Below are 24,009 nucleotides of genomic sequence, written 5' to 3' on the forward strand. Positions count from 1 at the left end.
TAGAAAATGTTCTTGATTATGGTTTGAGGCTATGGTTGCTGTAGGCTATGTGCTGTGAATGATGCGATGGCACAACAAATGCGTGACACGGATGTAAAAATCATCATTTAATTGAAGAATGTACACACAAGCTCTTCGTAAAAATGATCTCCAGATTCAAATTGGACATCTGTAACAAGCGAAGTTGTCGAGTGCTCGAGCACAACAAACATTCAAACTGACAAAGGAAATTCAAAATATCTAGAAAAAAATGCCATAGCACTGCCATATCCGAAAGAATAATGCTGCAAAAAATGAACCGAAACAAAAGGCATTTTAAATAAAAGATCATTAACCACTTCATGAATTTTTAATACAAGCTTGATGCTTGTAAGGCATCCATATATACAAATTATAAAAACTATATCTTAACAAATCACACGACTTCCATTTCCTCCATCACCATTTTAGAGGCCGTTCACACGAGACCGTTTTCAACTAAAGACAGAAAACTTGTTTATGCGTTTGGCCGGTTATTTACACATCAATGGGATTTTTGAGGACTGAAAATGCTAACTTTTGAAACTGACATACTTATTATCATTTCTCCAGCAAAAGTAGATTTACTGCGCCACTAAGACCAGCGGAGTATCTATATACACAAAGTACAAACATACATACAGGCCGACATAGTATATTAAAAGCGCTTTTACCTTAAAACAAGGTGTGTGTATTTGCGTAGGCACGTAGTGTTTCTTTAGAGTGCAACAGCACCGTCCACTGGCCTGGCCTGTGTAATAGAGCGTTTTTATGCGTTTTCACGGATCGCTTTGATAACGCTGTCATGCGTACGTCAAACATTTAAAAAACGCAAAGGAAAAAGTTTTCAGTTTTTCATCATGTTAACGTACTCGTGCAACATTTCCGGTTCTTCAGCCTATAGACTTCTGTCTCACAGGTAAGAGTATTATTTTCAAAATTTTGAATAAGATAAAAGACACTCCATAAAGTGACATTGTAACCTGTATCTGTTCTCTTGGATGTGTCTGATCGTTGATGCCCTTACATACAATTGTGATTTGCAACAGTTGCCAACACGTCATCAGATCTTTCACATCCATGAGATCACCAAATGCCCTTACAATTCACACGGAATCTTAATTTTCGCGAACTGTGTCTTCAGTCTAATCAGTCCTGGTGCAAAAACTCCTGTTACTCTTTAGGGAAGGTCGGGAACATCGGGAACGTCAGGGCCTGGACGTGGTGGGGGACGAGAAGGAGGCGGGGCTCGCCCGGGAGGAGCAGCCAGAGGGGGCGGAGGCAGGGTGTTGGGTGATGAAGGGGGTGGTGGCGGCGTCGGAGGTGGAGGTAAAGTCACATTGATGCTCAGACAGGTTGGAGGCACAGCTCTGGTTGGAGGTGGAGTGTGAGGGGAGGGGTTATAGAGGATGGGGGAGGGGTGGAAGGCAGAGGTGGCAGGGTGGAGGTTGGAGAGTGGGTGGAGCAGCGTGGGGTGGGAGGTAGAGTACCCTGTGGGACAGGGGGGCATCTGCTGTGGGGAAGACTGTAGATGTGACTCGAGGGGTTGTTGTAGTGTGGGTACTGAGGGGCCGGGTAGGCTTTCATGTGGGTGAATTTCATACAGCGACCCTGGAGAAAATGAAAACAACTGTTAGTTAGTACAAGAAGAAATCCGGTTTAAGAACGTGCCCCACTGTTTCCTTAATATTACACTTGTAAGGAATTATAAATTGAGCTGTTGTGGAAATGTTGTTTGTTATTTGACTTCAACTCAGTCTCAAAAATTCTTAGTAAGAAGTAGGACTTAGAATACTAGTAGGATACTTTTATAAAGTAAAGGTAAAGACTGATTCTTAAGTGTTGTAAATCAAGGACTACAATGATTCAAACACAAAATGGCCGCCCTTGACCTCTGAATCAGCCAATAGGATCCCGCAATTTCATTTTTCAGACAGAGATGGCGACAGAGATGCAAAAGTTAAAAATTGCAGTTATTATATGCATTATGCCCAGGAATATTACAAATATGTATCCATTTTGGCTAGGTTTCACACACTTTGAATTGAGTTTTAACAGTTAATTGAAGTATTTAAGCTGCTGAATCGCATCATATTACACATAGCTGTAAGCTATATAAAGAAAAGACCAAAGTTGCAAATCCTAAAAAAATTATTTCATTTTCTATATTATTTCATGAATTCTTAGGTGTAAGAATAAGAGTAAAATTATTTAATTCTTAGAATTTTGACACGCTTAAGAGTGAATCTTTACTCTAAAGCGGCTTTATAAATAAAGGCCCTGATGAACACAGAGAAAGATATTTGGAAGAATGCTTGTAACCAAACAGTTCTCGGCCACCATTGACTGCCATAGTAGAAAAATTGATTTATAAATGTGTTTGTTCTGTTAAACACACCGTTTTTTGAAGAAGGTAAAAAACATCATGGTGGCCACAAGCTGTTTTGTTACAAACATTCTTCTAAATATCTTTCCCTGTGTTCATCAGAACAAACACGTGTATACAGATTTGGAACAACTGGAAGATGAGTATATCATGACAGAAAGTTTTTGGGATGAACTGTTCCTTTAAAGTACATCAAGTGAACTGCAATGTTTCAAACAGAGATGGCGGATAACGAATAGCATTTTAAGCATAACGTTTTGTAAAGCAGACAATGAAATGCTTTTATTCGACTACAATCCGAAATTTATATCATCACCAAAACTAGCGAACGATGCCATATTATTTCAAATGTTTTTTTTGGAAGTTTTCTGAAATCATTGATTTCATGAGATCAAGGAAAATGTGCTTCATGACGTGGCTCCTCTAAGAGCGTGTTTAAAGTCGGTTTTTCCACATAATGAAAACCTGAGAGCTCTGAGTGCGAACACATCGTTTGTGAGATGAAAATTTACAACCATGAGTTATTCCACAGAGGCTTCGCTGTAGTTTAGTCCTGCGATGAATAATTCACAGACGCTTTTGTTTGCCTGTGAAGATCCAAACAAATCCTGCTGCATTCAAACATCTTTTTTCTTTCTTCCGTTCTGTTTACCACCCCAGAACTCCCATCTTTGCATTGGTCTAAAGGAAAGAGAGGGTGATCGTCTAATGCTTTGAGCAGACGGGTGCATTCCTTTAGTCAGGAGCAATATGAGCAGACTGGTCCCGTTGGTCTGAACCTAAGCCAGAGTCCTGACTACCTTCCATTCTGACTGGTGTTATTATGAACAGCTGGCCGGCTTTCATCTGTCCACCTCTAAATGATCTTCATGTGTTCCTCAATTTGCCTGCGCTGTTAATAATGAGAACAGGTTCTGAAAGAACCCAGAGACGCAGTTTTTTGAGCATGGTCTGCTTGTGTGTTTTTTGACATCGCTGATCAGTTCTACTGATTGTTGTGAGTTTCTAAGTAATAAGATGGAAAGCAATAACTATGAGAGGCTCTGTTATTTGTATGGTTAAATGTTCTAATGCCGTACCACACACTTCCTTTTGTAATGACATTTACAGTACAGCTCATGTCCTGTCCACACTAATGCTTCCGTTTGAAAAGGCATCTTTTTCTCTCCGCTTTCGTCCACACTTAAAGGAGTATTTCACTTTCAAAATAAATGTTCCTGATCATTTCCTCACCCTCATGTCATCCAAGATGTTTATGTGTTTGTTACTTTAGTCGAAAGAAAAATGAAGGTTTTGATAAAAACATTCCTGGTTTGAAGGTAAAAACGACAGTTTCAGTGCAGCTTCACAGGGCTTTAAACGTACCAGACCATGAATAAAGTTCTTATCTTGTCAAACCATCGCTCATTTTCAAAAAATATATACAAATGTAAATGCTTTATGAACACAAATGCTCTCCTTACTCTGTTCTGCGATGTGCGTTCATGACTTTAAGGAATACATAATCATGTTCAACTTGCACTCGGTTCATCCGCCTACGTCAAGCGTGACCTTTTCAACATAACTACGTATGAGATACATCTTTCTAAAATTATATTTTTTTATTGTGCATTCCATGTAATTTAAATCAAGTGTTGTAGTGTGGATGAGGAAAACGGAGGCGTTTAAAAACACTGATGTTGTTTTTTGTCATGTGACGCAGTTGTTTCGGCTGTTCTCCTGTTTGAAAGCATGAATGTCAGCTCATGCATAAGGTACTTGAGATCGTATTTAAGGAGAGGGAATATTTAATTACTCGCAGTTATTGTTTGGCAGCGGAGCGCGAGTTAAGTTTCGCTTTTGCAGCTTTATAGTCTCAGCAACATCGATAAAGCGTAATTTATAGGACCTACGCCATTGGCAACGAACTGCTTTTCCTTTATAAAAGGGTCAGTACTGGTCCTTGATTCTGATTGGCTGAGCGGAGTGCTAAGCCGTTATTAAATACCGCACCACGTAGCTAAAATATCATTTTATTTGCTTTATTTTATGAAACCTTGCTAAGCATATGGAATAACTGTTTTATAAAAGCAATAAGCAAAAATTGCTTTATTATATTTCTGCGTCAATGTCCGCGTCGACAGGCAATGACCACTAGGCATCAGCTTCCACACGCGTGTTGCTTGTGTGACCCAGACAAGGGCCGAAGAAAAAGCAGCTAGTTTGAGAAGCATTAGCAGTGATAGCGGCAAGTAAACAGTCACTTTTGTTGTAGCTTGAGATGTTAAATACACAAGAACAAATCATTTACTTGGGTAAATCATTCAGAAATGCATTTTAGTAAACATGTATCGCTGAGTTTTCTGACTTGAGGGAGGGGTTCAAATGGACCAATCACAGCCCTCTGCGATGAGTTGACAAGTTGTTACATTTTTGGAGAGGTGCACGGCATCAGGCTACACACAGCATACTGCGTAGCTATTGCATATGTCGTATACACGACTATTACTAGCCCTTAAGTTACCTCATTGTCTATCTATTTAAAAAACTGTTTTTGCCCCACAGTACTTTGACATAATAAGGCAGAAAGTAAATAAACTTCTGACAGAAATGACACATGCTGATGTTTCAGTATGGATGGGCAGCGCTTGGGAAACGCTAGTGTGGACGAGGAGTGTTTTGAAAACAAATACTACTCAATTACCTTATTGCTTTTAAAACACATCACTTTCTTGACTGTAATATAACAAAAATGTGAAATTGTTTATCACCTTTTCTCCAGGTTGAGGTCGCATGATGGACACACGGTCATATCCTCTCCTAAGCCACACCCACAGGGCGTCCAATTTACCCTACGAAATTCAAACAGGCAGTGACATTTACACTTCAGTCTTGTACAGATACACTTCACCGCAGATGATTTTCACAGCCATGTTTAACTGCACAGGGAAAAAATACTACGAGTATACTGTAAGTGTAAATAGTGCATTTTTCAGGGGAAGGGGTTCTCAGATTCTGTCTCGGTTCTCAGTGTCATTATTCCGTTTAAAAGAATGTAGAAACCAAAAGCAGGCGAGAAATATCCGGACGGTCCGAGATTGGTGAGTGTGGAGCGGATGGACACTTTTCCAACCCATGACACCACGGAGGCGGAGCAACGCTCATATTTCAAAAGTAAATCAAATTAATAAAGCGTAAAACTTAAAGGCGGATGTCAGTTTTTAATGTAAGTGCTAATAAATTAAATTCTCGTGACTAAATGAGGTTTATATCGACGCTCACGTAGGTGATTGCAAGAACGTCACAGGTCAAAGAGCGTACGGGTCACATGGCCATAAAAGATGTCAAATGTTTTTCACTTTTACTTTATAGAACGTACGGTTTTAAACTCTGATATGTAGGCACTTATTCAAATTCAGTACGTCACATATTGTTACATTTGCATATCTGCATGTCATTAAATTGTTGACTAAACTAACTCTGAACAACACACATTGACATTATAAGTGGGATAGTTCACCCAGAAATGACAATTCCTTCATCATTTATTCATTCCTATGTCATTTCAAACCTGTATCATGTACGTTCTTCTGCACAACACAAAATAAGATATTTTGATGAACGTTTGGATACTAAACAACATTGGCCCCCGTTGACTTCCATTGTATGAACACGAAACCAGGGAGACATTTCTCAAAATATCTTCTCTTGTGTTGCACAGAAGAAAGAGCCACGTACAGGTTTTGAACAATCGAGGTGTAAATAAATGGGTGAACTATCTCTTTAAAGACGAGTTGTGAAATGTTTTTATGCCCAAAGCTGGGTCAGTAGCTTCAGTGTAATCCTGCGTTTCCTTTCACTCTGTATATCCCTGAGATTTGAGTAAACTGTCACCTAAAATAATAATAAAGAAAGAAGGTGAGCGAGAGGGAGAAGAGGAGTTTGTTTTGTTGGGCGGAGGACCAGCTCCTCAAAGCTCCTCTCTCATGGGTCAACTCAGTTCAGCGTCTGGTTTAAATTAACTCTTGCCTTCCAGCTGACAAAGACATTAGCAAACAATGCACGAGCCTTTCCATCACTGCTAGAGGGCTATACAGCACCACAGAGCTTCTGTTATTGACTCTGAGCCGTCTGGAGATGTGTTGATGTCCACCTTAATGAGCATACAGTAAGCAATTCACTGTATTGGGTCATCCGTATCTGTTATGTAACTTGTTTTTGTACAGACACACTTGGACATGGACATTTCTTATTTGCTTAGGCTCCTGATGAACCTAGACCAGCATGACGTTCCATTCTGGTTCAGTCTGGTTAGAGCTGGTTAGTGACCCAGAAGGTCCTGCTGGTTAAGATTTCTATGATACACAGTTGGCCCAAAAAGTTTTTGGACATTTTAGATAACCGCCACATTGATTTATCGTGATTAATTGATTCCAAAATAAATGTTTGTGTCGATATAACACATGCACTGCATTTAGTTCTCTGAACTATACACACACTGCAAAAAATTTGAAATAAAATTTGAAATGGTCTCTTTTTCTGTGGCCTTATATAATAAATATATATAAATATAATTTACATTTTGTATAAATATTTATGACTAATTTCTGAAAAATAAACATGTACGTTTTCTGTATTTATACATACATATAATATACACACCACACACATTTATATTGTATAAACATTAAAGAATTCTTAAAAATATTTTGGAATCGATTAATCGAGATTAATCGATTAGACACTTAAAAATGTAAAAATTGCATTTCAATAGGTAACAAAATATCAAAAGCTAGTGACTTTTATTTTATATCGTATGGTTCAAACAAAGCCTATCACAAAAATAGAAGTTTGTTAAAGTTTTTAAATGATAAAAGACATGAGTTCTTCTTTTAACATCTATTAAAAGGTTTAGTCACAGCCTTAAGTTAAAGCCTCTCACATCTCTCATACTGTATGTCTGAAATGATCTCTCTCCTTTTACTTTTGATGTGATGTAAAGCCCTAAAGTCAAACCTTGATTGGCGAGTACCACTTCAGAGGAGAGATGGGTTTCCTCATGCCGTTGTTCAGGGTGCGTGTGGGTGCAAACTCAAACTCCTCCTCTGGCATCTTCACTCGAGCATTCTTAGCTTTCTCAAGTTTGGCTCCTTCCTCGGTGGACCCCTTATCTCCCCAGCGCACCTGTGCCACACACACACGTTACATCACTTCAACCTGTTCAACTCTTTTCTAAAACTCACTTCACGAAACACGCTCTTACTTCCATTCTTTTAATGCCGCCAACTCCTCTGCCGCCGTAATATGAGGCGTCCACTGTCGGCCACTGCTTCTTGGGATAGCCATCTTCTTCTTCATCCTTTATAGAGAAAGTAAAGCGGTCTTAAGTAAAGCCTGTTTTGGGGAAGTAAAGATGTCAGCCTTGATCCCTTAAAGGGATAGTTCACCCAGAAATGAAATTGACTCGCCCTCCTGTGATTTCAAACCTTTCTTTTGCAGAACACAAAAGAAGATATTTTGAAGAATGTTAGTAGGTGAAAAACACTTCCATTGTATGGGCACAAAACCACCTGAGACATTTCTTAAAATATCTTCTTTTGTGTTCCACTGAAGAAACAGTCATGTTTAGGTTTGGGGTATACCGTTCCTTTAAAGGAAGAGTTTACTTAGAAATGAAATGTTTGGGATCGCTTATTGCCCCTCGTGACATTACAACATGGTGTTAAACACAAACAGATGTTCTTTTATTTTGTTTCACAGATTAAACAGATGTGAAAGGACATGAAGGTAAGATGGCGACAGACTGTGGCGTAACTTTGTTTTGAAAAGTGGGACAAGGACGACAAAAACAATAGCGTTAATAATAACAATAAATTGTTTCCATAATAACTAATATTATACAGTATATAGCGGTCGGTCCGTCCATTGGCAACTCTGCTTTTCGACTCCAGCTCTCACAGATTGTGGTTCCCAACCTGTTATTTGGGGAAGGTCAAGGGCTGTTACACTTATAGACAGTTTACTCCTATGACTAAAAATGTCACTTGTTCATAAGTTAAAGGTGCAGTTTGTAAAACAACAACAATGCTGTATCTTGATGATGCTGTGAAGGAGCGTGGAATGATGGGATCTGTTGTTTTTAACTCCACCACTGATGGCCATCAATCAGACGGGAATGAGAAATCATGTTAGCGGATGAGGTAAAGTTTTATAATTGGTGCGAATTATATAATATTTAACAAAGAAAGTAAACAAATCTTCCCGTGTTACTGTTTAGAATGCAATTTTCTCACGATTTTTCAAGTAATTGGAAACATTTGAGATATTGTGAATATTTATATTTGTATGCTTGGACACTGGATGCACAAGCAAGCGCCACGAGTGCAGATGATGCACCCATTTCATTCTTCCCGTGTTTCTGGAGTCGTGGCTGTCTGTCTTCCGCAAATATACTTATGAGTGAGCAACGGGAGATGGTGAGAAAGCGGCGTGTCCTGTATTTCCCACAAGTTTTAGATGTTAATGGTCCTAAACAATACACACCTTCCTCAAGCATTTATTAATGTCTTCCAAAAAGTGTTGGGATCATGTAGTCCACCCCTTAAATAACAGATATGGCGACAGAACATCAAGGGTGCATTAAAAGCTCATTATTTCTGTGAATTTCACATACCATATCTAACAATCATCTGGAAAAAGTTTTATTTGAGGAGAAAGATTTCATGCCAAGAACAACATACAGAGACACTGAATGTCATTATTCATACATATTAAACCTGCCTTCCTCAAAAGATCTCGAATCTTATTCTCGCTTGCTTTCTAAACTTTCAGTAACATCACAGCAGGTTGTGCCAATAGACATTAAGGGCTAGTTCATCCACAAATCTTTCATCGTTTATTCACCCTCATGTCATTTGAGAACCGAATGACTGACTTTCTTCTGCCCGACATAAAAGAAGAGATTTGGAAGAACGTTGGTGACCAAACTACACTGCCCCCATTGACATCCATTGTATGGACACAAAACCACTGAGACATTTCTCAAACATTTCTCCGTTCATATGAGCGGAGATTGAAAAGCTTTAAAAAACTATTGTGTTAAAGTGTCTCACCGAACTGTCTTCCATCACGGATGGCGGTGGCTCGCGGACAATCTGAAGAGAATGAGAAGTACTCGTTTTGAATGGCTCTTAGTGTCAAAGGAATCATCTTGAAATGGAAATGACGTACTAATACATTTTTAAATTCAAGATATTTTCCATGGATCTGACTTTCTTCTACGCATGTCAGAAAAGACATTACTGGACTCGGCGCCCAGTCTGGATATCGGGTTCTGGCTGGAGAAACATCTAAGAAGAATGCAAGGAAGACGGGCTGCAGGGTAAAACCTACCAGGGTGCAACAGAGGGGCCAAAACCACCAGAGTATCGCCATGGCGATCAGCAGCAGAAGGATGAGCAGCGCTATGGCCAAGAACGTTCCGTCAGTCTGAGGAAGAGAGAAGAAACAGAGACCCAGAGGAGGTTTACGCTCCAAAGCAAATAAAGCCGGAGTAATGTTTCTAATGCCACGCGCCAACCCCGCTGGATGGGCTTCCACTGAGGAATTTGTGGTTTAGAGAAAGATGCAGAATAAAAATCGCTGCAAATGGATTGTGAAACACTAGCTTGATCTTGAATGTGAGTGATGACGCCGGGAACCCATTTAAAGTGCTTCTTAAAGTCGGGTTAAGCACACGAGATAAATGTCTGGATTACATTTCACCACAAAATAAAAAGAAGTAAAACTCTTAAAACTGGAACGCAAACGTTTTGCCAAAAGGCGATATCACCATATCACATTATATCTCTTTTGAAAACCTATAAATGCCGCTTACTCTACTTCTCTTTACAAGGCCTAGATAGTTATTTATAATATAATAACATTACAGTTTATGCATTTACATTAATTACACTACATTATATATATATATTTTTTTTAGTTTACAGTTGCAAATCCGGGCAAGGTAAGCGGACACTTTTGAATGATGACTGGTTTTTGTTTATTTTTTGTATATTATTAACGTTTTCACAAGCATGTTATGTGTCCCAAGCTTACTTCCGATAGGCCACTGCAAACAATCGATAACACTCAAATAGTTTTAATTTTATAAATTAATGTCAAATAAAATATTCATTTAAATTGTTATTCATATCAAATAAATTGAGACCAGAAGTTAGCATGTGTCTGATGAAACAGTCGTCATATCTATTACTGTCTATTATATATATATATATATATAAATAATATAAATATTTTAGAAGTTTATTGATATATTTATTTGTATTATAAAAAGAAAATCTTATGGTATTTCTTTTAGCCAAATCCGTACTGTAGCGCAAGCAATTTCATCGGAATTATTTACATTAATATCATCTCAATTCTAAAGGAACGCAGTATAACATGATAGCATTGCCAAATTTATGCCCATTTAAAAACTATGCAGTGAGAATCTAATGAGAATCGCTATTGAGAATAAGAATTAAAGAAGAAATATTTGTGTCCCTTGACAACAAAACCAGTCTGTAAATTGAAATTGAAATTTTTACATAATATGAAAGCTGAATAAATAAGATTTCTATTGATGTATGAGTTGTTAGAATTTGACAATATCTGGCTGAGATACAACTGTTTAAAACTCTGAGAGCGCATAAAAATCTAAATATATGGAAAATTGCCTTTGAAGTTGTGAATCAGAGGCGCTGTGGCAGGACATCCACTTCCAAAAATAAAGTTTTGATATATTTAAAGTAGGAAATGTACAAAATATCTTCATGGAACATGATCTTTACTTCATATACTAATGAGTTTTGGCATAAAAGAAAAATCTATAATTTTGACCCATAAAATGTATTTTTGTCTTTTACTAAAAATGTTCCCGTACTACTGAAGACTGGTTTTGTGATCCAGGGTCACACTTGTGTATTTAACGCATGACGCTCACCCATAGTTGGATAAATAAGGACAAACCCAACCGTTGGTTTACATAAACCTATACGTCCACATAGGACCCAGTTTGACGTATGTCCCTTTTCCATTTTTTGGGTGAAACGTGACCTCGTGAATTTATCATTTAAATGTTTGAAAATTGTCTCGTGTGTGCCAGGCAAAAGCATCTCCAAGCCTCTACTCACTTGCTCTGGCATGGCACCCCACCAGAGGAACATTAGTGTTAAGACTGTGTGCGTGATGACTGTGTTCAGACGACACAGAGAGACTCTGTGAGACGGAGTTGAAATTGAGGTTATGCCCAGAGATACGGCAGAAGTGACCTGAAGAACACTGTACTCACACAGCTCACGGTGGTGATGGTCACAGAACTGGAGATAAAACTCAGGCCGTTGTTCATACTGACGTGGAGAGATGCAGATCTATCAACACAAGAGAGAGAGAACAGTGAATCACTTTATATGCGTCGAATCATCCTGAATATCCGCTGGTCAACCAGCGATCTTGTGTGGTCTGACGACCTCAGCCTCCAAACAGACAAAACTCAGGCGTATTTATCTGTCCTACTTGTGTGTTTATCTTTCCATTCTGACTTCTGCGCTTTCAGCTTTCAACACTTACGTTCCCATCCCCTGCAGTACAGGCGCTGGGCAGAGCAGGTAGGTGTCCTCGACGACCAGAGGTCTCTTCACTAGAAAATAAGAGACAAGGAATCAGATTTTGATGTTTACACTTTCACAGAGATCAAGAACATGATCCTTTTGCTTCAATGAAACATTATTTCATATACGCAGCCACGGCGAGTAAAATGTAATGATTACTGTAGTAGAGTAGGCGGGGCGAGACCGTGGTTCGAGTCCGGTGAGTAATTGTGAATTAGCGCCAGCTGTGCGCACACCGGGCTCGAATCACGTAGGAGATGGGAGCATAAAAGGAACGAGCGACCGGACCGTCGAAGAGAGAGGACCGGGCCCGAACTTATGTTATGTTTGTATTTATATTATGTTTTGTTCGCCGGCGGTCGTCCGTGAGGGGCCGCCGGCTGTTATATTACTTTATTAAATGTTTAAATGTTTGCCGGTTCCCGCCTCCTTCCTTCCATACTTGAATCTTGTTACAGTGGTGCCGAAACCCGGGAGGAAGGAGAGACATGCTGTCGGAGAGTCCTCGCCGCCGAGTGGCCTCGCGGTGCCGGAGAGTTCGGGCAGCGCGGACGAAGGGCGTACGCCAGTGGCTGCCCGAAGCGGTGGCTCTGGGGAAACGGAAGTGCACAGTGCGGCCACCGTCAAAACTTCGGTGGAACGGCGACCTTTGCTGCCGCGCCCCTGGGTCGAGGTGGGGTGGCTTTCGTCCAAGTGGGAGCGGGGGGGTTGCCGCCGTCCGCCAGAGGCCGGAGCCTGTGTCCGTCCCCCGAGGGGGAGGAGCAGGGGGCGGAAGTGCCGGGTGAGCCACCGCCTGCCAGAGGCCGGAGCCTGCGTCCGTCCGCCCAAGGGGGAGGAACAGGGGACGGGGAACCCGCCCCGACTCCCGGATAAAGGAGGAGCCACCGCCGGCCGCCAGGGGGCGGACGGTCGAGCCGTCCACCGAAGCCCCAGGGCCACCGCAAGGCACCGCGAAGGAGAGTACTCCGGCTGGTTGAGGAACGAGCGGCAGCATGTCGGGGAACCGGATTTTTTTTCCCCCTCTCTCCCCTCTCTCTTTCCGGTCGCTCCGAGGGCTCCCGTCTCCGTTGTCTCGTCTCGTCGCTGCATACCCCCCACCCCACCCCCCCCGAGGGAGGGGGAGGGAGCTTGCACAGTCGCGGTGGTACCCCCCGGCCTGTGAGGGGTGATGGGGGTATGTAGTAGAGTAGGCGGGGCGAGACCGTGGTTCGACTCCGGTGAGTAATTGTGAATTAGCGCCAGCTGTGCGCACACCGGGCTCGAATCACGTAGGAGATGGGAGCATAAAAGGAACGAGCGACCGGACCGTCGAAGAGAGAGGACCGGGCCCGAACTTATGTTATGTTTGTATTTATATTATGTTTTGTTCGCCGGCGGTCGTCCGTGAGGGGCCGCCGGCTGTTATATTACTTTATTAAATGTTTAAATGTTTGCCGGTTCCCGCCTCCTTCCTTCCATTTTATTGAGATGTGTTACAATTACAAATATTATCGCTCCGCCAATCGAAGAAGTTTCATAGAAACGTAAAGAAGCGGTTGCCAAGCAACACAAATGCAGCAAAACAGTGATGCTCATGTAATGCATTCAGCTGGGAATCTCACAACATGGTACAACCAATCAGAATTGAGGACTAGAGAACGCTCATCACATTTTTGCAACGTGCAGAGAAGGTTAATTTATTGATTCTAATACTCTACATTAATTTAGTCATTTACAAAACATTTGCACGATTACCATGGCTTTGGATGTCCTCTAATTTTCTTTAAAAAATGCATTAAATAAACTGCAGTCAATTTTGTGTACATTAGCAATAAGGCTACTTTAAATAAATTTTAATAAAAAATCATAAATGATCATTTTACCACTATAATTGCACTACAACAGTGCTGCCTATACCAGATATTTATATTAGAAAAAAGTCTGGTATACACAGTATTTCGCTTGTCAAATTATTAATTTCAACAGTTTTTTTAAGTTGTATTTTGGAGCTTTTTATCTTTTATGATGATAGCACATAGGAGGGGTGACAGGAAAGTGCTGGAAAGAGAGCAGGGGGATCAGGGAAGGACCGCACGAGACAGGAATGGAAGTGGATTGTTGTGAGTGTACTAGCACTATATGTCAGCGCACTTACCACTAAGCTATTGGCGTCAACAAATGATTGTAAAAGAAATAACATTAGTTTAGGAAACTGTAACAAGTGAAATAACAACATAGAAAAACTGATCAGCGGGATGAGCACATCACAGTTGTTTGGCAGAGAGCACATTGGGTGTGTGACACAAACATTTAACTAACCCAATTTTTACTGCATATTTTTTCCATTACATGCAATTCATATCGAAAGCAGAAGAAAGAACTGGAAACATTATTGACTTCCAAGTTGATTTACTCCAGACGCACACACACACACACACGTGCTGGTGAGATGAGCCGTGTGTTCTCCTGTCATGTGAGAATAAGAAAAATACAAGACATACTTCAAACATGTGTCAATACCACGCAAGGTCAAATTCTTTCCTTTTCTTCCAAGAAAAATGGAGCGTTCCATTAGTTACTTGATCTCAAAGTTTGGCTGGAATCATATCGTGAAGAGCGTCGTCTCATGATATAACCTGACAGACCTCAGACCTTTTCATGACATTCTCTTAATTCAAGGCATTTGCGTTACACTAAACCTAGAAATCACAACTATCAAAGATGTTGTCGAATCAAACATTCCTGCGAATGTTTTCCACCGGCTCTTGTCTAATGGTGTGTGCGTGTGCGTTTGTGCTGCACATGTGGTTTGTGTTGAAGGAAAGTCTTGTGATTTACGAGTGCTGCGGCCAACCCATTCTGAAAAACACAACAGCCCTACTGACATTTGGATTCTGAAGCATCACAGAAGAAAAACTCCAAGCTGTCCACGGTGCCACGTGCCTAAAGACGACGCTACGGAATCTTAAATAAATACGCCCATGTGGCAAATGAAACAAATCCATTATGGGTAGCTCACAACACATTCACATTTCCACATTAAGGTGTCAAACTAGTTGAGAAAATAACTGTGATCGTCGATCAACCATAACTTATGTTTCTTCTGGAATATGTTGATGGTGTGTTTGTTGAGCGTGTGTTATAACCCAACAGAGGTTTCATCAATCAATCAAAGCGTCAGCTCACAGCTGGCCATGAATGAATCTCGGCTGTTTTCACTTACTCACGGTGATGGTGTTGTTGACGCGGAAGCTGCAAAGAATTCTGTTGACGTCCCGGGCGTGAAGGAATCCGTTCCCTCTGACCACCACCTCGAAGGATTCTGTGTTATTGAGGTTAATGGAGAAAGGTAGAAAGATCACTGGAGTGATATGGATCTGGTTGTCAACAGGAAAGTTTGGTCTAGATTTAGGATTCAAGCAGTTCACCAGAACGTGAAAAGTCTGCCGTCGTGTATTTACCCTCACGTCGTTCAAAACCTGTGCGTGACTCTATCTTAGGTGGAACACAAAAGAAGATATTATGAGAAATGTTTCAGTGGTTTTGTGTCCATACAATGAGGTCAATGTTGTTTGGTCAACAACCAAAACATCTTCTTTGTGTTCTGCAGATAAAAGAAAGTCCTACAGGTGTCTACACGCGAGGGTGAGTACATCAAAATACTTCAAAACTTTGAACTTGAAAGCACAAGAAAGCAAAACACTTTAAAGAAATAGAGAAAAACAATTCTGCTCAGACGGAATGTGTAATGAGATTAAAAAGAAACTGGGCTTACAAAAATTGAATTTGTAGATTTTTGTTATTTGTTGTTGTTGTTGTTTTTCAGTTCAGAACACGCAAACTAATTAAAGCGATTGAGTGTCTCTCTGGATTGATATTAGTTTACCTCCTGAACAAATGCTTGAAGGCTCCACTGCAAGGATCTCTATGCAGGATCTCTTCAGAATCTGAGACATGAAAACACATCTTTATCTTTTAATGTATTGTTTAACACAGTTTTTTTCAAGTGGTACAGCTTGTGTTGACAATTTACTCCAAATTTCATACTGTGTCAAATGTCATCTCCATGGATATTTTAGTGTGATGTCTTCACTGTCAGGAAAAATGGTCAAAAAATGTACCCAAGCTGTCACCGGGACCGTAGTGCACCTTTCCATCTAAAGAGTTCATATTGGTACATCAAGGGTACATATTCATACCAGATGTGCAGCATTAAACCTTATTAAAGGGGATTGTCCTAGTGAGCAAAATATTCATGAATGATGTTTTTGTAGCTCAGGGTCAATTTTATTTCCAAAATGAGATAAAAAATGTTTTATTGTGCATTCCAATTAATATCAATCAAACTGTAGTTGGTGCAAACATGATAACATAATAAAATACATTATTATCATCATGGAACCTGCATTTATATAGCACATGCTTAGAAATGGGCTTAAATAAATCATCTAAGAGAACAGAAAATTGGTGCTTCACAATATGATGACCTGAACAGTCACATCACGCCGGATGCAGCATCAACAGCTTTATTAAAATATTGTGAAAAAAATGTCAATTAACTGTCAGTTTGTTTGAATTCACTCACCGAATCGATGACCCCCTGAAGCGCTTCAAAGCCATCATTCACTGGAAAAACGTGATCTTTGCTATCGGCTATCGTCGCCAGCTGTACAGAATGAAAAATCACGCTTTAGCATTCACAAGAAGTTCAAGATATCTTCTTTCCATAAGTGATAGTGGATGCCTGGGCAGGTGTGACTTTACCTGGGTTTCATTGAAGTCCTTCACTCCAACACAGTAGACTGAAGCTCCCAGTTGTCTCGAGCGTCCGGCCTGTCATTTAAACACGTCACATGATAGACAGCGGTGTTATTGGAGCGTTGGGTTGCATATTGGGTTATAAAAGTGTGCTTTGTTAAATGTCAGATTGTGCGAATAGAAATCAAGATAACCGGACAGTCAGACAAAGTATAAAGCAGGGTGAGGGCTCATGGTGCCAAACTGTCCGCAGCTCTTGTTGTTTTTGAATTGAAACAGCTAGACGTGTGGGTGAGAAAGGTTTTTAAATTGAACTCTGTATATCGGACAAATGAGATATTTTTCTTCAGCCGTTTCTGTATCGCAAGCTCAGGATGATAAATGGGCTTAAAGTGCATTTCAGTGAGTTTCGTAGAGCATGATCATGCTGTTCCCATGGCAAGCAGGCTTTGAAGATTTACTCTTTTGATGAAAAAATGAAAAGAAAAAACATGTCTATAGTCATTATCTGTAAACACAGCATCTGTCACTGCAGGGAAATTCAATCGTTTTGTTCCCCACCGTGCAGAAAGAATTGGAAAGGATTTATGGTCTGAGGTCTCACCTCCCTGGACGCCAGATCAAACTCATTCTCGCGCAATTCTCCATCTGTTAGAGCGATGATGACACTCGCTGTGCGGTACCCTAACAGAGGAATATTCAATAGTTAAACCTCCACGGAGTCAAATGCTTCAATGTAAAATGACGACAAGCTGGGAACCGATGTGCTCTTTCTCTGTACTTCAAATCAATCTGCCAAAGTTTTGAAATGTCGATCAATATCATGTTGAGAATATGTTGGATACGCGTCAACCACTCACCATCACCTGTTCCATAGTAGATCTGCTCACTTGCCTGGAAAACCACAAAAATGTTTATTGCAATTGCGTGCGTATTCTGCTGCAAGCGATGACAACAATGATGGTTTACCCTCTGAAAACCTTTGTGCATGAAGGTGTCTCCACCTGGCAACACTTGCTGAAGTTCCTCCAGCCCGGCGCGGATCTTGTCCCTGATCAGACACACACATTACAGACCATTACACCGTTTAAACACGGCTACCTGCAGAGTTCTATAAAGTCTGGAAGAAACTGAGCTTGTACGGAGCGATCACAGATGTTTTGATCTTTTAATGCACATTTATAGAATAATGACAACGGTTTTGATGATCTTACATCAGAAAAATACCAGATGGGAGAAATGTTTGTCCAAGATAGCAATGAGATTAAATCAAGCTTCAAAGACATTTTTTTCTGATGAAATTTAGAAGACGTCTCAAAGTCACAAAACTGTGCTCAGATTTGGCAGGACACCATAGTCTGAGATCAAATATCACACATTTCTGCAGGTGCAAATCATTGAAACAGGTTTTATTCATCTCATTCTTTCATCATATCAACAGGCACCTTTATTTCAAGAATTCCTCAACTAAAGCCAGAGATATTCAATCACTGTCAAATCCTACCTGTCTTCTGTCAGTTTCATTAGGATCCTGCCCTCTGTTGAAAACACAATGAAGGACATGCGGAGCTGAGGGCTGAAGAGAAAGAGGGACAGTTGAGGGTTTTTTTGGGGTTCATAAACATCTTAATTGCCGTTTTCTCCATCAGGGTGAGATCAAAAGAGTCTAAATGATATCAGTTATTATTGTTGCTTAATTGGTTTTTGACAGATCCAATTCTATCTCTCGCCAAAGTAAAGATGGTACGGCCCAGATTTTATTTCTGAGAAGTTCTCATTTATTTAGCAGTTCAGCAGAATGTAGAATGAAGTAGAGTAGAGTAGAGTAGAGTAGAGTAGAGTAGAGTAGAGTTGAGAAGAGTAGAGTAGAGTAGAGTAGAGTAGAGTAGAGTAGAGTAGAGTAGAGAAGAGTAGAGAAGAGTAGAGTAGAGTAGAGTAGAGTAGAGTAGAGTAGAGTAGAGAAGAGTAGAGAAGAGTAGAGTAGAGTAGAGTAGAGTTGAGAAGAGTAGAGTAGAGTAGAGTAGAGTAGAGTAGAGTAGAGTTGAGAAGAGTAGAGTAGAGTAGAGTAGAGTAGAGTAGAGAAGAGTAGAGTAGAGTAGAGTAGAGTAGAGTAGAGTAGAGTAGAGTAGAGTAGAGTTGAGAAGAGTAGAGTAGAGTAGAGTAGAGTAGAGTAGAGTAGAGTAGAGTAGAGAAGAGTAGAGAAGAGTAGAGTAGAGTAGAGTAGAGTTGAGAAGAGTAGAGTAGAGTAGAGTAGAGTAGAGTAGAGTAGAGTAGAGTAGAGTAGAGTAGAGTAGAGAAGAGTAGAGAAGAGTAGAGTAGAGTAGAGTAGAGTAGAGTAGAGTAGAGTAGAGTAGAGTAGAGAAGAGTAGAGAAGAGTAGAGTAGAGTAGAGTAGAGAAGAGTAGAGTTGAGAAGAGTAGAGTAGAGTAGAGTAGAGTAGAGTAGAGTAGAGTAGAGAAGAGAAGAGTAGAGAAGAGTAGAGTAGAGTAGAGTTGAGAAGAGTAGAGTAGAGTAGAGTAGAGTTGAGAAGAGTAGAGTAGAGTAGAGTAGAGTAGAGTAGAGTAGAGTAGAGTAGAGTAGAGAAGAGTAGAGAAGAGTAGAGTAGAGTAGAGTAGAGTTGAGAAGAGTAGAGTAGAGTAGAGTAGAGTAGAGTAGAGTAGAGTAGAGTTGAGAAGAGTAGAGTAGAGTAGAGTAGAGTAGAGTAGAGTAGAGAAGAGTAGAGAAGAGTAGAGTAGAGTAGAGTAGAGTTGAGAAGAGTAGAGTAGAGTAGAGTAGAGTAGAGTAGAGTTGAGAAGAGTAGAGTAGAGTAGAGTAGAGAAGAGTAGAGAAGAGTAGAGTAGAGTAGAGTAGAGTAGAGTAGAGTAGAGAAGAGTAGAGAAGAGTAGAGTAGAGTAGAGTAGAGAAGAGTAGAGTTGAGAAGAGTAGAGTAGAGTAGAGTAGAGAAGAGAAGAGAAGAGAAGAGAAGAGAAGAGTAGAGAAGAGTAGAGTAGAGTAGAGAAGAGAAGAGAAGAGTAGAGAAGAGTAGAGTAGAGTAGAGTAGAGTAGAGTAGAGTAGAGTAGAGTTGAGAAGAGTAGAGAAGAGTAGAGTAGAGTAGAGAAGAGTAGAGTAGAGTAGAGTAGAGTAGAGTAGAGTAGAGTAGAGTAGAGAAGAGTAGAGAAGAGTAGAGTAGAGTAGAGTAGAGTTGAGAAGAGTAGAGTAGAGTAGAGTAGAGTAGAGTAGAGTTGAGAAGAGTAGAGTAGAGTAGAGTAGAGTAGAGTAGAGTAGAGTAGAGTAGAGAAGAGTAGAGTAGAGTAGAGTAGAGTAGAGTAGAGTTGAGAAGAGTAGAGTAGAGTAGAGTAGAGTAGAGTAGAAAAGAGTAGAGTAGAGTAGAGTAGAGTAGAGTAGAGTAGAGTAGAGAAGAGTAGAGTAGAGTAGAGTAGAGTAGAGTAGAGTAGAGTAGAGTAGAGTAGAGTAGAGTAGAGTAGAGTAGAGTAGAGTAGAGTAGATAAATGGAGTGGGTTAGAAAAGAATACCTGATGAACTTGTGTGCAAGATGATCAACAAAGTAATAGATCTCATTCCAGTGGTGCCGGACACTTCCTGATCTGAGAATATAGATTTAAAGATTTCACTTAAACATTTAGTTTCTCAACATCAGCACAGAACATCATTAGTTTGTCTTCTGTTTAAATAGCATATGGCTTCCTAAGCCACCTTTAAAAGGTATGAAAGATTTAAATGTAGATCATTGCGACAGATTTGACATAATATATCAAACAGGATGTGCCTTTTTGGAATGCTTCTTATAAGCAGAATGCAAACAGGTTATTTCTTGGTAGAAAAGTCTCTAGCAGTTCCCCGGAGCTCTACAGAAATGTGGACATTTTCGCAGAAGAATTGTGGTCTGTAAAATGTGTCTGAGACGCGACATCATCTGCCACAGTAACATACAGACCCTACTTGGAGAGAACCCAGAAGGTGTTTCTTGGAAATGAAAAACCTTTTTAACGCGGGGCATGCAGTTTGATGGTTTTCGCTATGAATGTTCACACTCTTACCATCCTCGTTATCTAAAGAGCTCAAGATTAATCCTGTAAAATTGTGCCACAACAATATTCCCCCTCTTAAAATGCAGAAGCTCATATCTGAGGCGTGAGCCGCCGACTTTGTTTAAGAGTGGAGTTTGTGAAATAGCTCATCTGGCCGGCCCGCTGCGGTGGAGACAAATCGACAAAGAATGTTTGACTTACGTAAGGGACGTCAAAGCTGTCCAAAGCCAATATAAGTTTTCCTCCATGGACGTCCACCCCCACAAACACACCAGTGCTGCTAATTCAGTCTTGATAAGTTCAGCAGATGTTGATGCATCTCTTTTCTTGCAGCGTAGACGGTATTTTATCGTATGAAGACAATTTTATAAATTTTTTGCACAAGGTGTAAAAATTACTGTGTTATGAGCCAGAAGCTAAGTCAAGCACACACCCAGAACAAAAAATATTTTCTTCACCCTCATTTCAAACCTGTAAGACTTTCGTTCTTCCTCAGGGCAAAAAAGGATATTTTGAAGAATGTTGTTAGCTGGCACCCATTCACTTGCATTGGTTTTGTGTTCACACTGTAAAAAACGGATACTGAATACTTCATATTAAAACAGTACATTCTGCCCTATTTTTACAGATTTTTTAAGAAATCTGATTTTTTAATAGAAATGCCCACTTTCTTCAAAATATCTTCTTTTGTGTTTTGCGGAGTGGGGGTAGAGTAAATGATGACAGACGTCTCTCTTTCGGGTGGACCTTCACTTTAAATGATGTTGTCCATTTTAATGAGAAATAGGATTTTCTGAGATTTACTTGTCGTCCTGTGGTTGAAGTGAATGATCACGTTTAATATGGATGAATTAGACTACGGTCCTGTCTGAGACCATAAGCTGAGAACCAGATCCAAGACTTACGGTTTTAAGACACAAGACCGAGGTGACGTTTATGTCTCAAGATGAACTGATTATCATGTATAAACAAATGGCATTCAAATGCAAAATAACTTTAAATTATTTATGTTAACTAGAACACTAGAACAATAACTTGATTATCTTGTGACATTATGAGAAGAATCACAATATAAATGTTGAAAAGTTCAGCTATTGAGAACAGTCCTGGCAGCTTTTAATCATCATCATGCCTGAACTGCAGCTGTAACGCTTTCAAAAGGAAAATAATTATTTCTTCTTCGCCGTGACCTCATCAGATAAGAACCTCCGATCTTCATTCAAAACACTTTCTGGCTCATCGTCCGGCACAAATACAGAGTTCTGATTTTAAATGCAAATCAAACGATGAAAAGAAACCAAACAATAGCGTGTTTCTGTACGTTTCCTCCCCCTTTTCTTTCTCTTTCCTCTGTCATTCGTGTCCAAATATGAGTCTCTGGTGAGCTGTGAGGCTTTGGAACATCTGGCCCTTCTGGTGAAAAGGTTCAGCACATGTGGAACCAAACACTCTTGGTACCATCAGTTTCACCGGTGGAGCGAATGGTTCGTTCACTTTGTGAACCAAAACCAAACAAACCAAAATAATAAAGAGAGTAATAAAATAGTTTGATTAAACATTTTTTTTCTAATAAGCATTAAATACTGCATATTTATTAGGGTTGACACATGATTAATCGTGACTAATTGTTTGCTAAAAGTTTTTGTTTACATAAAATATGTGTGTGTACTGTAACTAAAAATTATTAATATATAAATATATACATATACATGTATATATTTAAGAAATATTTACAGATGTATATACATTTTTATATATTTTATATTGTATATAAACAAAAATATTAAATATATACAAATATTATTTGTCTTAAAATCATAAATGGATGTGTGTGTATTTATATATACATTATTATATATGGTACACACACATATTTTATGTAAACAAAAAGGTTTATTTTGCAAACGATTAGTCATGATTAATTGTGTGATATATAATATAATATATTCAGTGAAAATATGCTATGGTTCAATAACAGAAAATACTCTTTTCTCTAAATATAGATTTTCTGAAAACACGTCTGATATGTGGGTTTTTGAATAAATGTGGGTTTCAGTTCCTTTTGTGGACTGAATCACGTCTTTAAAAATCACTTCAGGTGTTTGTGTGAACTTTTTGACTTCACCAAACTCACATTCTTTCTAAAGCTGGTCTATTATCCTCGCTGCTTTCACGCTAAATGTTTTCATACGCACTGATAACAGCATTCCACGGTACAAATGTACCGTTTAAAGGATCCGTAAAAGTAAAGCTGTAGATTTCAGCTTGAGCTACGACTGGCAAATGCAACGAATAATGTTTCCACTTTTCACAAAATTGCCGGTGACATAAGCGTAGATGAACACAGCGACCAGTGCAGCGAGCAAGAATAAGACTCTTGAAAATGATACTTTGCAAAAAAATTATAGGGATCAGTTGGATAGCACTAGAATGTACATCAAGATATATCAAAACCTCATATTTAAGGTCACAGGCAAGTACCGCCATTAAGTCACGGAAGAAACTAAGCTGAAGTGATGCTCAGTGCAGCACACATCGCTTGAGGATGAATTTCTTTGGAGACCAGGACTGCCTGTGACTGCCGTTTGTTCCTTCAAAATGAGCCTCAATCTATCACCACGCAGTCATTTTAATACCTTCTGGAAGCTCATGGAAATAGAAAAACTCACTTGTCCAGCACAAAGTACAGGTCAAACCCTCCATAGCACGAGGAACCGGCCTCCCAGCGTTCATAGCTCTGTCCGACACAGACCCTCAGGACCAGCAGTCCACACAAACACGTGAGCATCCTCAAACCTCTACGCCAACCAATGCACATTGTTTTGTTTTTTAAAATGCAGTGGCAACTTTCTGCAAGTCAACAGCGCTTCCAAACACAGTCACGAAGAAAGACATCCAACTTCGGCGGAGATGATGTTCGTCAGAAGCCTCCTCACTCTCTGATCCATCCAGGCTGCACGAGGTCTGGCCTCAGAGGAGGGGAAGGCATGTCTGTGGCAGATTCCCAGAGCTGCAGTCGGATCCCAGGACTCGAGGAGCTCCAGTTAAACTTGACTCTGGTGTTCAGTCACTCCCTCACAGAAGACACGCTCATTTAACTAATACAGCCACAGATGAATGTCAGGCGTGCTGGCCCTCGGTGTGTTGATGGTGTTTGAACCTTTAGAAAACACCTTCATGTGGTCTTTTTTGTAAATGGGGGTTTACATTG

At 40.0% G+C, this 24,009-nt stretch overlaps 1 protein-coding gene across 1 annotated transcript; it reads right to left on the bottom strand.

Annotated features, from left to right (window-relative positions):
• Nucleotides 1-94: 94 nt before the first annotated feature.
• antxr1b (ANTXR cell adhesion molecule 1b) lies at nucleotides 95-23,934 on the bottom strand. The gene is given in 19 exon segments (XM_056737344.1): nucleotides 95-1,425; nucleotides 1,428-1,629; nucleotides 5,155-5,235; nucleotides 7,400-7,567; nucleotides 7,647-7,742; nucleotides 9,496-9,537; nucleotides 9,776-9,871; nucleotides 11,715-11,793; nucleotides 11,993-12,062; nucleotides 15,236-15,334; nucleotides 15,899-15,959; nucleotides 16,598-16,678; nucleotides 16,777-16,845; nucleotides 17,375-17,454; nucleotides 17,631-17,664; nucleotides 17,740-17,821; nucleotides 18,275-18,346; nucleotides 20,283-20,354; nucleotides 23,468-23,934. Coding segments are annotated over 19 exon segments (1,860 nt in total). The 5' UTR covers nucleotides 23,617-23,934; the 3' UTR covers nucleotides 95-1,198.
• Nucleotides 23,935-24,009: the final 75 nt, after the last annotated feature.

Source organism: Triplophysa dalaica, chromosome 22 (assembly GCF_015846415.1).
Source record: "Triplophysa dalaica isolate WHDGS20190420 chromosome 22, ASM1584641v1, whole genome shotgun sequence".
NCBI classification, from domain to species: Eukaryota; Metazoa; Chordata; class Actinopteri; order Cypriniformes; family Nemacheilidae; genus Triplophysa; species Triplophysa dalaica.